The sequence below is a fragment of the Caenorhabditis elegans genome, chromosome II (genome assembly GCF_000002985.6).
Source record: "Caenorhabditis elegans chromosome II".
NCBI classification, from domain to species: domain Eukaryota; kingdom Metazoa; phylum Nematoda; class Chromadorea; order Rhabditida; family Rhabditidae; genus Caenorhabditis; species Caenorhabditis elegans.
The window spans coordinates 12457508-12471380 of NC_003280.10; the positions used below are offsets into that span (position 1 = coordinate 12457508).

The 13873-nt window shown below is 36.3% G+C and overlaps 7 protein-coding genes across 7 annotated transcripts; 6 read left to right on the forward strand and 1 right to left on the reverse strand.

Moving 5' to 3' along the window:
* Positions 1–67: 67 nt before the first annotated feature.
* sre-38 (Serpentine receptor class epsilon-38) lies at positions 68–2057 on the forward strand (the record flags this gene model as incomplete). Its single annotated transcript, NM_064250.2, has 6 exons — positions 68–353; positions 756–942; positions 1059–1215; positions 1274–1396; positions 1612–1745; positions 1793–2057. The coding sequence occupies 6 exons, from the start codon at positions 68–70 to the stop codon at positions 2001–2003; spliced, it is 1098 nt and encodes a 365-aa protein (NP_496651.1). The 3' UTR covers positions 2004–2057.
* A 196-nt stretch (positions 2058–2253) lies between these two features.
* tag-281 (plasminogen receptor (KT)) lies at positions 2254–3047 on the forward strand. The gene is made up of 4 exons (NM_064251.5): positions 2254–2354; positions 2457–2602; positions 2662–2756; positions 2804–3047. The coding sequence occupies exons 1-4, from the start codon at positions 2277–2279 to the stop codon at positions 2920–2922; spliced, it is 438 nt and encodes a 145-aa protein (NP_496652.1). The 5' UTR covers positions 2254–2276; the 3' UTR covers positions 2923–3047.
* A 97-nt stretch (positions 3048–3144) lies between these two features.
* Positions 3145–3964, forward strand: tag-280 (plasminogen receptor (KT)). Its single transcript, NM_064252.5, has 3 exons — positions 3145–3220; positions 3288–3344; positions 3621–3964. Exons 1-3 carry the CDS (start codon positions 3149–3151, stop codon positions 3903–3905), a joined length of 414 nt encoding a protein of 137 aa, NP_496653.1. The 5' UTR covers positions 3145–3148; the 3' UTR covers positions 3906–3964.
* Positions 3965–4910: 946 nt separating this feature from the next.
* F15A4.2 (F-box domain-containing protein) lies at positions 4911–6571 on the forward strand. The gene is made up of 3 exons (NM_064253.6): positions 4911–5139; positions 5203–5823; positions 6401–6571. The coding sequence occupies exons 1-3, from the start codon at positions 5048–5050 to the stop codon at positions 6495–6497; spliced, it is 810 nt and encodes a 269-aa protein (NP_496654.1). The 5' UTR covers positions 4911–5047; the 3' UTR covers positions 6498–6571.
* A 1778-nt stretch (positions 6572–8349) lies between these two features.
* Positions 8350–10026, forward strand: sre-37 (Serpentine receptor class epsilon-37). Its single transcript, NM_064254.3, has 4 exons — positions 8350–8843; positions 9220–9505; positions 9561–9691; positions 9820–10026. The coding sequence occupies exons 1-4, from the start codon at positions 8365–8367 to the stop codon at positions 10010–10012; spliced, it is 1089 nt and encodes a 362-aa protein (NP_496655.2). The 5' UTR covers positions 8350–8364; the 3' UTR covers positions 10013–10026.
* srg-16 (Serpentine receptor class gamma-16) lies at positions 9626–11862 on the forward strand (the record flags this gene model as incomplete). The annotated part of the gene is made up of 6 exons (NM_064255.3): positions 9626–10422; positions 10821–11039; positions 11082–11225; positions 11352–11534; positions 11578–11663; positions 11715–11862. The coding sequence occupies exons 1-6, from the start codon at positions 10225–10227 to the stop codon at positions 11860–11862; spliced, it is 978 nt and encodes a 325-aa protein (NP_496656.2). The 5' UTR covers positions 9626–10224.
* Positions 11863–11866: 4 nt separating this feature from the next.
* F15A4.5 (uncharacterized protein) lies at positions 11867–13731 on the reverse strand. The gene is made up of 5 exons (NM_064256.4): positions 13563–13731; positions 13379–13511; positions 12719–12878; positions 12296–12371; positions 11867–12244 (listed from the first exon to the last, which is right to left on the reverse strand). The coding sequence occupies exons 1-5, from the start codon at positions 13694–13696 to the stop codon at positions 12052–12054; spliced, it is 696 nt and encodes a 231-aa protein (NP_496657.1). The 5' UTR covers positions 13697–13731; the 3' UTR covers positions 11867–12051.
* Between the last annotated feature and the right edge of the window lie 142 nt (positions 13732–13873).

A 13873-nucleotide genomic window follows, 5' to 3' on the forward strand; every position in this document is an offset into this window, starting at 1 on the left:
CACCCACTTTTCACTTTTTTTCTGTGAATTTTCAGATTTTTCTATAATTTTTTTCAGATAAAAAATGATGATAAAATTCAACTCTACAAACAAAACATATTGGCTTCCAATTTATATTATGAACGATACTTCATTCCAATCTGGAATGTACCTATACCTACTTTTAACCGAAATTCTGTTATATGTTGGAACTGGAGTTATCATCTGCAAAACTGTGCGGACTTTTTTGAAAATTCGACTTTTTCACAGAAATATGAATATTATGACGGCACTCTTTTTGTGTCAGTGGTTTGAGGCAATTGCTGCAAAATTACTGATAATTCCGTATCAAATTGGAGTAATTAGGTTTTCTGGTGAGTTTTTAGTATTTCAAAATTTCAAAAAAATTTCAAAAATTTCAAAAAATTTCAAAAAAAAAATTTCAATTTTTTTTTCTGAAATTTTTCAATTATTGGTTAAAACATATATTCTATTCTCAGTAGTATTTAAAAAGGTTTTAACAACCTACGAATTGCAAAAAAAATCACAAAAAGGATTGTTTATTATCCATTCCGCAAAAAACGCGGCCAGTGCGGTGAAGCGCATTTGCATGTTTATTTGATTTTATGTATAAAAATAGACGCAATTAGGCTTTGTGGTGCCGTTTTTAAGATGAATTTTCCACAAAAAACTTTAAAAGTAAACATTTTTTTCAAAAATTTCCAAAAAAAAAATTTTTTCGAAATTTTTTTTGAACTTCCTTCTCAAACTTCCAGACTACAACAAACCCTATGTCAGCTGGTGGACAGACAACGAGCAGGAAATTATAGTGCTCCCCGAGCCCACAGCTAATTCCAATGCATTAGTAATTTCGGGTTTTCTTATATGGCACTATGCTTATACAATGATTTTTGGGATTTTGAACTTGGGAATTGAACGGATTTTTGCGACGGTCATGTTGAAGTGAGGGTTTGAACTTTTTTTTTGAAAAAAATCGAAAAAAAAAGATTTCAAAAAAAAAAATTTCTGAAAAAAAAATTTTTTTTTGGATTTTTTTTTCAACTTTAAAAAATTTTCAGAGACTATGAAAACAAGCCCAGACTGTATATCCCAGTCTTCTTGATCACTTCAACTCACCTCATAACCTTAACCTTCTCCTATTTTGTGCTCACCAACAGAACCGGCTTCTACCTGGGCACTTCACCATGTTTTCTCAACTCCGCGCTTGTTGTTATGGTATATACATAGTTTTCAGCGGAAAATCGATAAAACATCTAAAAATCAATAATTTCAGACGTTCCTAGCAGTATGGAAAGTGAATAAGCACAGACACGAAAAACTAGAAGGCTCGGGCCCCGGTTGCGATTACACTTTGTCTCAGCAATTCCAAGTCCGGGAGAATTACCGCGCGCTTAAGGTCAGTACATTACACGTGGACTTAGAAAGTCCCATTTCGCTTTGATCTTCAAAAAATGCGGGAGGTGAGACGATTTCGCATGGTTAAGAGCGTGCTGACGTCACAATTTTTCTGGGAAAAAATCCCGCATTTTTGTAGATCAAACCGCATTGAGACAGCCTGACACAACGTGCGCATTATCGATTTTCTCCCAAAAAAATCAATACTCCTTACAGCTCGCAAAAAATCTGGTGATCGTGGTGTTGTGTGCAATTTCGGTGCCCTGCGCGCTGCTTATTTGTCTCGTAATCGGTGCAATTCCGTCATTTCGAATGATATTTATCCATATTATGGAGAATTTTATTTATTTGTGAGTTCCGCTCTAAAAAAATCCTATAAAAACCGCTGAAGTTCCAGAAACCCCGTGATAATCTGCTCGACGTTGATGTTCAGCGCGCCAGCTTGGCGCGCCGAGTACCTGAAACTTATTCCCGGCTACAAGAAGATCAAATCCACGAGAGTTTTCGTGGTGAGACCCAAGCCACAGACGACGCATCGTGCATCGAGCACAGTGGTTCATGATGAAGGCCAGATGTATTTTGAGCAGCTCAACAACTCGTGGAAATGATAATTTTTCAATTTTTCAGGTTATTACAATGAAATGAAACATGAAATTTGAATATTATCCATTTGCAAAAAAATTCTAGTAAAAACTCTAATTTAAATTCCCTCCAATTTCTTTGCGCCTCTCTGCGTCTCACGCTCTCTCCCGCATGACCGTGGAGCGCGCTTGCATTTTTCAATTTTTATTATATTTTTTTCTACGCAATTTTCTTGTTTTTTCGTGATTTTTTCTTCAAAATCACTCAAAAATTTTCAATTTTCAGGTAAAAAAAACAATATGGGTGGAGTTTTCTCATCGGCCAGCTCAAACCAAGCACAAATCACCGGAATTCTTCAAGAACTCGAGAGAACGCGGGTTTGTTCTATATTTTTTTAATTGAAAAATTCAAATTTTGAATCAATTTTTGAGTAAAAACATTGAGAATCATTTATTAATTTTAATTTTTCTAATTTTCAGCTCGAACGAGAAATTGCACTGGCTCATCTCCAAGAACGCCGCAGAATCGCGTTCAAAATCGCCGAAGAGCGTGAAAAATTCAATTGGATCGCGTGTGGAGGCAGTTTGGTTGTAGTTCTCTCGGCATTATCTTCTTTTCATCATAAGTAAGCTTTTAAACTGGAAATTAGTCTAAAAGTTCCCAAAAAAAAATCGATTTTCTCAGAAATCTGCTCCACGTCATTCCAATCTTCCCAATGGCGTCATTCATCGGCTACAAAGCTCATTTTTGTTATGGAGATCAGCTAAAAAAGATTTCCGGTGAGAAATTGATGCTGAAATCCCGCAAAAAACGTCAAAAATTCCAGAAACCTCTACTCAACTGCTTGAAGAATCCGTGGACGCCCTGGTGCCGCTGCCGCCGACGATTGCCGATGTTCGGAGCCGAAGCAAGCAGATTAAAGAGGAAGAATCATCGAATTATTAATAATTATAATTAATTCGCAGAATTTAGCGATTGTAGTTCAGTTTTTATTGTTATTTTTTCAAGTTTTCATTTTTTTTTTAAATTTTTCATTGTTTTTACGACAGTAAACGGGTTTTTTCATTTAAGCCTGCGGTTTTTTAAAACAAATTACAATGTTTCCAGCAATTTTCTATCTATTTTTAGCCAACATTTTTCAGAAACTTTTTTTTTTTTTAATTTCAGTGAAATGGGCCAAGGACAGACAAAAAGCGAGCAAAAGCTCAGTGAGCAGACGCTGCGAAAATTTTATGACGCACAGGTTAGAAAAATCGACAGAAAAATCGAAAATTCTTGAAAAATTCAATAAAATCAATAATTTCTTGCAGTTGGAGAACCAGTTAATCGCCGAAAATCTCAAATGGGCACAGCAAAGAGCCGTCGATGTGAGTTTCTTTTAAAAAAATTCAAATTTCAAAGCCAAATTCCCCAATTGTTGCCGGAAATAACGGTGCCCGGGTCTCGACACGACAATTCTTGCTAAATGCGAAAAGGTGTGCGCCTTTAAAGAGTACTGTAGTTTCAAACTTTTGTTGTTGCGGTTTTTTTAAATCGATTTTTCGTAGTTTTTCGATTAAACAAATTGAATAAAAATTTGTCGCGTCGAGACCCAAAAATAAAAAGATTTTTCACAATTCTAATAAAACCCCCGTTATTTTCAGCTTCTCAAAGTCCGCGATCAACTACAATGGGAAGTTCTCGCGGCGGCAACGACAACCGTCGTACTTCTGGCGGCCGGCTCGATCTACAAGCGAAAAGACGTGATTATTCCCATTGTTCCGCTGATTATGGGCTGCGGATATCAATATGACGTGGCACACGGTGACAATCGGCAGCTTGTTCGAGAAACTGCGGTGGAGTTGCTGAAAACGCCCGAGGAGCTTCACATGCTTCCAGCGATCACGTTAAGGGATATTGACGAGTTTCGGGATTCGCATAAATTATAAATAATTGTTTTAGAATTTTCTTGTTTCTTTTGTTTCGTTTTTAATAAATTCTTGTAGACAATTTTTCATGTAAAATTTTCCAGAAAAAAGTAAAAATTTCAGAACGGAAAATTCGTTTGGAAATCAAGTTTTAGGAAAAACTTTTTGAAATTACAGTACTCTTTAAAGGCGCACACATTTTTGAATTTATCAAAAAATTTGTCGTGTCGAGACCAGGTACAGTATCTTTTGGTAGGTTTTCGCCGATTTTTCACCGAAACTATGGAAAAAATCAATGAAAAAATCAAATTCCCGCCAAAAATTGATTGTCACACGTGAAACAACTGCTACCGTAGTCCTTGGGCGAGAGTTTCATTTTTCATGCTTTTTTTGGAACGAAAATTTAGATTTTTGAAGGAAATAGTGCAGAAATTCGATAAAAAATTCAAATTCCCGCCAAGAAAAAATTTTGATTGACACACGCTAAATGACTGCTACCGTAGTTGAAAGCGCGAATTTAAATTTTTCAGTCGAACTATTATTATATGGACGTAGAAAATGCGCGTTTTGAATGAGGGGTGTAAACGCGCTCCATAGCCATTAGGTATTGCGGCAAATTCGCAAATTCAAATGTTTCTGATGTGTTTTTCTCATATTCTTAATGATTTTAATGTCAAACTTTATTTTTTACAGAGCAACAACATATCTCGTAGCGAAAACTACAGTAATACTTTAACTGACTACTGTAGCGCTTGTGTAGATTTACGAACTCGATTTTTAAAATCATATATTATATCGAAAGAATATTAAAATTAAGAAAAACATGATAAAATAACACAAAGAAACAAAGGAAAATTGAATGTCGCTGTCACAATTCAAAAATACATTGATTTTTAAAATTGTGTCCGTAAATCGACACAAACACTACAGTAGTCAGTTAAAGAGGTACTGTAGTTTTCGCTACGAGATATTTTGCGCGTCAAATATGTTGCGCAATACGCATTCTCAGAACAGGCAGACTCTTACATTTCAAAATACGAGGGCAGCCGATACCTAACGAGACCCACCCGATAGGACATGGTGCACGCACAGTTTTCATCGATCTGCACAGCCAGCATGTTGGCTCATTCCCCGTCATTTTCTCTTACACTGCACCCCTCTAAATGCCGAGATATATTGTTAGGCCCTTCCATCTACTCAATCTTCCAACTGTTGTTATTTCTGAAGTACTGAATCACCTTAAAAACATTGATATGTAAGTTAATACCATATTTATATATTTCATGGCCTAATATTTATTTCAATATTAATATTTCAGATGCATACTTCGCACTACATCTCGGAAAATTAGAACTATCGGGAAATTGTCTGCTAGACGCAAGCAAACCTATCTAGTTGGCCATAGGCGATTAGATCTTACCATAAATGCAAGATTTGGCAAGTTTAAAGTTGAGAGCGGTGCACGAGATGGAACTGTAGCATTGTACGCTGGATATGATATTAATCGAGTTTTGGATATAACGTCGGACTTTTTCGACTACCTTGATATATACATATACCTTTATATAATCGATAATCACAGTGATAAAGATGCTAAGAAATTAGTTGAAGTTATCGTAACAAAAGGTATATATGTTCATTATTTGAGGTTTGACGGAGAACAAATCTCACATGAGCTTTTTCGAGAAATGCTTAAATGTGATGTGAATGAGTTGAGAATTCATCTAAGAACACAGCATACGGTTGAATTGTCCGATATTGATTTGATGGTCAGCTGTAAGTGTGTGGCACTGACCAGGATTACTATACCCAGTGATTATTTGAACGTGCTGCTCAAAAAATGGCAGGCGAACCGGAACTTGACATTTTTCTCGGCGTCAGGGATGGCTTTAACTCTTGATAAATCTATTATTCTTGAAGGCACGAATTCTGAACAAGGGTGAGTTTTAGTTGGACACGTGGAGTCAGAGATTCCCATTTCGTTTTGATCTACGAAAAATGCGGGAGTTGAGACGCAGCCTTCTCAACTGATCTCGCATGGTTAAGAGTGTGCTGACGTCACATTTTTTCTCGGAAAAAATTCCCTGCATTTTTTATAGATCAAACCGCGATAAGACTTTCTGACACCACGTGCTTGGAGCTTCCATGCAGGCGCCAGCCACCCCTTAAAGGTGGAGTGGCGCCGTGGGAAAATTTTTTATTTACTTTCAAAAAGTGGCAATTTCTCAGTTTTTGTCAATCATAATTTTGGAAGTCGACCAAAAAAAAATTTTTTTTTTCTACATTTTTGTTTTAATTTTGTTTAAATTGTTTGTATTAAAACATTGTAGGGGTCGAAACCTGCAAAATTTTCTTAAATTTCCAAAATCCCCACTGACGCTACTTAAAGAATCACCCTTTAAGAACCACCTTTTTCACTGCCTCTCGCCAAGGTCGGAGGCAGGCGTTAGGCCCTGAGAAACCCCTCTCATGAAAGCCCTAGTTCGCTTGTTTTATAAAATATAAGAGTTTTTCAGGTCTGAAGAATACAACTTTTACATAAAATGCAACAATAGGAAGACTGCTCTTTTGAAAATTCTCCATAATAGTTTCCGGCTCGGAAATGTATACTGAAAGACCATTCGTTGAATAATCATATTTTTCTGTATTTCACTCAATTTCATGTCTAATAAACGTATATTAAAGATAACATAAATTTTTCATGTTTGTTCAAAAAATTGTTCAAAAAAGGCATAACTTTTCATTCGTTTTACCTGAAATTTCAGCAAAGTAAATTATATATATATATATATATATATATATTTTAAAAAATGCAAGGAACTGTGAACATTCATACTTAATGGAGCCCGGACCTAATATTTCAGATTTCAGATTAAACCACTTTTTTTTCTCAAAAATCACAGTGTGTTTTCAGTTCCGTAACTATTTTATCAGGTATACGTCAAACATACGACTTGTTTTTTCTGCTAATTGTGTGAATTTCAGACGTATTCGCAGTTTTCTGTTTTTTTTTTCAGAAAATGTGTTCTCGAAAAAATGATTTTCAGCGAGAAAAATAAGTTATTTTCTTAAAAATATTGACATTTAGGCTAAAATTTCTGATTGAATATTTGTGTTTCCGCGCGAAAATTGTTGGTACGCAAAATGACGTCGCATTCCGTGTTTGCGGAATCTCGCAGCTACCGTAGTCCACATATTTTAGTTTTAATAGCATAAAGCTATAATTTGTTTCAGAAATTGTTTAATCTTTCGGAAAATTAACCTTTTTTTTTTGAAAAATAAAAAATTCCTGCAAAATCACGTGGTGACAGAGTGTTCCATTTTGATTTGATTTACGTAGATCTACAAAAAATGCGGGAGTTGAGACGCAGACTTCTCAACTGATCTCGCATGGTTAAGAACGTGCTGACGTCACTTTTTTTGGGCAAAAATTTCCCGCGTTTTTGTAGATCACACCGTAATGGGACAGCCTGACACCAGTAACCCATCAAATTTTCTAAAACCTTTTTTTGGTATAAACTTGAATATCCAATTTTTTAAAATCATTCAAGTGAAATTTCTCAAATGTTTCACACCTTTTCCGTTTGATTAGAGTTTTAAACTTCAAATTCTAGACATATTACTCTCTAATTAGTGATAAGGAACTGGAACTGAGTCAGAAAAAAAAAAGAAAAAAAACCAAAAAAATTTTGTTCTGGTTTTCATTATTTTATAACTAGTATGTTTCACATTTTCACATGAATACATCAAACAAAGAACATTTTTTTGTTAACAACTTTATAAAAAATTCTAACACCGAGCACGACGCAGGTGATGTTGTTTTCTGACATACTAGTTTCTGGCGGAATTAGTAGTTTATAGAAATTGTTTTTCATGATGTTTGATATGTAGAAATGTCTGTCTGAGAAAAATAGAAACTTTTTTGAATGACATTTTTAAAGAAAACAATTTTTACAAATTTTTTTTCGAATTTTTTTGAAATTTTTTTTTGAATTTTTTTTGAATTTTTTTTTCTTGAAATTACATTACTTTAGAATTGGACAAAAAATTAAAAACTTTTAAAAAATCATCTGAGTTTTTTTTTAAATTTTTTGTAAAATTTTTTTTTCTTCTTTATAAAAATCTTCAATTTGAATTTTTATCAAAAATTTTTTTTCTACTTTTTGAAACATTTGAACTAAAACATGTCGAGCTCACAACTTTCTAGAAAATTTTTTTTTCTATAGTTTTGACTGATTCTAAGTAAAAATTGATAGTACTAAAGCAGCTGACATCGTACGGGTTTCAGAAAAGTTATAGTTTCGAAGTTATGAATATATGAGTTTAGCAGCCGACACCTTACTGGTTTTTAGTGAACTCCGACTATTTTTAAGTTCATTAAATGTGGTACTGTAGGAGTACTGTATTGGTACTACAGGATTACTGTTATTTCAGCTTTAGAAAAATAAAATTTCCAAAGTTTCAATTTTCAGCTCAAAAAATGGTGGTGATCTACCTTAACTCCACAGGCAACACCTACTGGATCCCAATCTACTCACTAAACGACAAAATTCGAGAACCCTATATATTCTACGTATTTGCAATATTTCAAACCTCTATATACATTCTAACCGGATACATTTTAGTCAGAATCTGCTGGATTTTTCTAACAATTAAAGTGTTCCACGATAATATGAATATTATGATGTGCTGGTTTTTGTGCCAGTGGTTTCAAGCGTTTTTGGCGAAAATCGTGTTAATCCCCTATCAATTTGGGATCATTAAAATATCAATGGATATTAATAAAACCTATTATGATTGGTGGAGTGATACTGTTGAAAAATCGGCAATTCTTCGGGAGGACGTCAATATTTGGCCGATTTACTTTGCAAGCTACTTTCTATGGCATTATATGTATTCGATACTTTTTGCCGTGTTGGCTGTCGGGTTGGAGAGGGTCTGTGCCACGTGGTATATACAGTAAGTTTTCTGAAATGTGATGTGTCGGCTGTTAGATACGCGTCAGCAGCGAGAAATTCTGACCAAAAAATGGTTCAGCTGCTTGGTCTTCATTTCAGCACGTTTGTATGTAGAATGAACGTAAAACAAAATGCACCTGCAAAAATTTGGCAATATTTTCAACCCGCAAAGTGTCGGCTGCCTTTTACTGCAAGAAGAAAGCTCAGCTTGAACCCGCAAGGTGTCCGCCGCTTTTTTTAGAATTGCACAAATTGATTTTAACCAAGTACCCACCCGGAAAGTGTCGGCTGCCTTTTCGCCTGCGGAGGAGATCCCGCAGGCTGTCCGCCGCTCCCCTCACCCACCTAAAAACTGTTCAAAAGATCAAATTTTTCAGAGATTACGAACACGTGAGTCGACGTCATATCCCAATTTTGTTAATAGCTGCCACAAATCTAATCACCCTTCCGTACGCGTATCAAACCACCAACAACCGGACACCACTTCTCCAAACATGTCTGCAGAGCATTTTCATTGGCTCGGTTGCAGTTTTCGGGTATATAATGCTGTGGAGGGTGAACCTGGCGTGGCGGAATCGAATTGTTAACCTGAAATTCACGCATAATGAGAAGTATTCGTTAGCGAGAAAATTTCAGATTGAAGAGAATATTAAGAGTTTGATTGTGAGTTGCTTTTCGGAAATATTTTTTGAAAATCTGAAATTTAAAATATTTTCAGTTAGCCCGGAAGCTTGTAGTTTCAGCTAGTGTATTTATCCTTGTTGTAACTATTTTACTTGCAGTTTTATTGTTTGATCCGCATGGATACGATGCATTTTTTGTGCATGCTTTGGATAATTCCATGCTTTTGTAAGTCAATATCTTCGGGCTTAGGCTTAGGCTTAGGCTTAGGCTTAGGATTAGGCTTAGGCTTAGGCTTAGGCTCAGGCTTAGGGCTTAGGCTCAGGAAATACCTCTTTGAAATTTCCTGTTTTCAGACCAGCTCTTGTAATGAGCCTAACTCTGCTCAGTTGCTCCCCAGCTTGGAAAGAGCGATTTATAAGCGGGCTCCCAATTATCAGGAGGCTCAAAAGCTCATCTGTGGCTCACCAAAACTCATATTCTACAGCATCAAGTGCTGGAAAAGAGACAGAAGCGTATTTCGAGCAGCTGAGAAGTTCGTGGGCTTGATCGGGAAATTTTTTAGAACTTTGTTGAACATTTGAAAATAAATATTTTCAGTTACAAAATCTCTTAACGTCTCGTACAGAAAAAAAACATTTCGGAAACAGATTCAGCTGCTATATTGATATTTTGTTTAAAAAAAAACATCAACCAGTTATTAAATTTTTTGACATTTTTGCTGAAACTCTTGGAAAATATTCAGTTACACACAATTTCCTATGAACACCTCAATTCGTATCAATTGTAGCAAAAGCTATGATGATTTTGTGGAAGCTTCGAAATTTGTTGGATTCTGCTTATATCTGATTCCTGGAGCAATTTTGCACGTGCTCATTTTGAGAATTTTGCTGATTAAGCAGAGGAAAGTGTTCAGGAACAACTCGTTTTTTAGAATTTTTGCAACGGATTCTGTTGTGGTAAGTAGCGCAAATGTCTAGCAAAAGTAGCAAAAATTTTGTGAAAATATGCCAAAAATTGGAAGATGTCTAACGAAAGTTGCGTGAAAGTAGGCAGAACGTTGGCAAAAACTTTTCAAAAGTTTGTAGACAGTTAACAGAAGTTGGAAGGAAATGAACGTTTTTAAGAATCCTATAGAAAAATTCCGAAAATCGTAGAAAGTTGATCAATCTAGCAATAGTAAAATAATTATGTGAATTATCGAAAATCAATAAAAAGTTTGAAACCATTTGTAGAAAGTTGCAGAAATTTTAGAGCAAGTTATTTAAAACATTGAACTCTCACATCCGATGAAGAGACTGCCAACTTTCACCTAACTTTCTTCAACTTTCTCTTAACACCGGAGACCTTCTTCCAGAGCCTCGTTCTCATATTCTGGGGCATCTTCTTCAACCGTCTCTTCATGTTCATCCCACCACTCTGCCCACTTGTCAGTCCACTCTTTTTCGAACCTTCTCTATTTCTAAAAATGTACTACTGGATGTACAATCACGCAAGAATGTCCAAATCAGTTGCTCAAATTTTGATGGTTCTGAACAGAATGTGCTGTGTGATATCTCCAATTGGTTATGAAAAGGTACGGTAGTTGTCGTGTCGAGACCCATTTCTAATATTTCAGATTTGGAACAAATTGGCCGTGACAACTGTTTTCGTAGTATTGGCGCTACCATTTTTCGGATCGTGGAATCTTTTGCTCTCCAGAATGTACATATTTCCGTCTTACGGAGGATTTAATGCTTCTTATGTCAAATATGTGCAATGGGTAGGTTTATTTTTGGGAGAAAGTTCCTTGAGAAAATATAATAATTTTGACAAATTGTTTCAAACTTTTGGCACATTTTCTCGAAAGCTGCTAGCTTCCAACAACTTTTTTCTTTCAAATTTCCAGGCCTCCTTATCAATGTTCCAATCAATTTTCCTGCTCATCGCTCTTTGCTTCACCATTATTTGCTCCTCGGTCTCCCTCTATAAGCTCATAATTTTGCCGGATCGCATAAAGTCCGCCGAGAAATCTCTATGCTTTGTTTCACTTTTTTATTCGATTGCATTTTTAGTGGTTGCAGTGTCACAGGTAAATGAACCATAATTACTAAAGTAAAACTTAGATTTTTCAGCTAATTTTTGTTTTCTGCGAGGTTTGTCTGAAAAATCGGCTTTATCTGCTTTTCCAGTTTTTTGCATTTGATTTTTTGACCGTTGGGTGAGTGGTTGCAGACCTTATGAGAAGGAAAATATTTTTTCGGGATTTCAGATCAGCTGTAATTATCATGCTCTCAAGCCCCCAGTTGTCAAACTTTTTGGGATTCTCTGGAACCTTCTACAGGCGGAAAGCTTCACCTCCTGGAAGCACAGTGGTTAAGATCTTCACCTCCGTGCACAATAATTCTTCAATTATATAATAAATTAATTTTGTATAACATTGTAAAAAACTTTATTGAATTTGCGTGAACAACCACACAATATGAAGCTCAAGTCACTTTAAGCGGAATTCTTCGAGTTTTTGGAAGATGAAATTTTGAAATTTTTCGGGTGAAAAAAGGTGAAAAATTTACTCAAAGAAATCCAAGTGACTTGAGCTTCTCCTCTAGTCAGGCGGACTCGTTCTGCTCCTGATTTTCCAGAAGCAGAGCCTTATCGTTGGAGTCGTCAAGGTCCTTTTGCTTCCACTCGTGGTGCTGCTCGACGGCGCTTTCGATCTTCTCCTCCACGAGCTTGGCTTTCTCGGCAACGTTGTTCACCACGACGACGACGTCACGACGGAAGATCCAGTTGACGATGATCCTGGAATTCAGATTGAAAATATTGATTTTCAATTTTTCCAAATTGTCTCACAAAATAATTGAGACCGACGCCACAATAATGAAGATCTTGATGAAGTTCTCCGAGAGGTTTTGGAAGAAGTCGTCAGCTGAAATCAAAATTATTTTTGGCTTTTGAACTTGTTCCGAGAATGTTAACTATAGTGGCAGGTGAAATGTTAATTTTTAATTAAAACTAAAAAAAATATTAGTTTCGTAAAGTTCTCAACCAAACACCACCAGTCTGCTGCAAAATTTAGAATAACTGACTATGAGAAATTAAATTTTCCTAAAAATAGAGTACCGTATTTTAATCTAGACATATCTTGGTTAGTTTTTGAAATATCCAAAAAATTTCAACCACAAAACTATAGGAAAAGATGCAATTAACAATTTGTTAATTGAAAACTTTTAGCTAAAACAAAAATCAGGTGAGATATGCGCCTGAGCAACTTACGATCATCCCCGAAGAGATGGCACTTGGTGTCGATAATCATCTGAGTTCCATCCAATCTTCTCTCGGTCTGATTTTGCTCGTAGATCAAATGGCGAGCCGGGTCCTCTAGACACCATTTCTGGAGGGAGACAACGCCAGCGTCGTAGACATGGAAGACACACTGAAAAACAGAAGAAAGGTGTGGTAGGTAGATTTTGTGCCTACATACCTATTTGGTGCCTACCAACATGTTTGCCTACCTTGTGCCTACTTGCCTGCCTGTCTATATTATGCCTACAAAAGTTTGTGGATGCTTCGTGCCTACCGCCTATTTTTACAATTTTGGTGTTTGATCTTTGCCCAGTGTAGATTAACGAATTTCACATTTGGAGTAGGCTTTTGTTTGTAGGCACTAGGTAGACGTAGATCGCCTTTAAGGCAAGGGACTACACAAAAACTGTAAGACCAGAGGACCTGCCTGCCTACCTTCTAGGCGACCTACGTCGGCCATGTGCCTACATTCGCGCCTACTGCCAGATAATTTTTTCACAATCTTTACCCAAGTTAATTGAAATACGTACATGTATTTTGGCTGTCATATAAAACCAGCACAACTAAAACGACACCACACAATTTTTGGACAAATATGTAGGCAAGCACCTTCACATCATCAGAACTTACATTATCTCCCCAATGAGCGTAATTCTCGTAGATGGTCTCATTATGTTTGAGCCCCTCCACAATATTGACCTTCATCATCATGAAATCCTTTCCCAGACACGTCTTCTTCATCTCATCCTGCAGGAATGTGGATCTACAAAAAACACGATTTCTGAGCTCTTACCCTTTATTTAAAGAGCACTACCTATGATTGACAACGCTTCGGATGGCATCCTGAACTTCCAGGATAACCTCCTCGAGCCCAACTGCATGGGCTCGGTGAGCCGGGTTAGCCTCAACTTGGGCAAGCAGGGTTGAAATTAGCAAAGCTAGAAGCATGTTCGGCTGAAATTTTGAGACGTTTTGGTTGAAAAAAGGCCGCAAAATGAGAAATGAAAAACGTAAATTTTAACTTGACAAGCCTATGACAGGTGAAGTTTGGCAGGTGAAAAATATGCGGAAAATCAATTAATTTTGCTGAAAAGTGTGCCCTAGAAGAGTTGATGTTTTGGATAT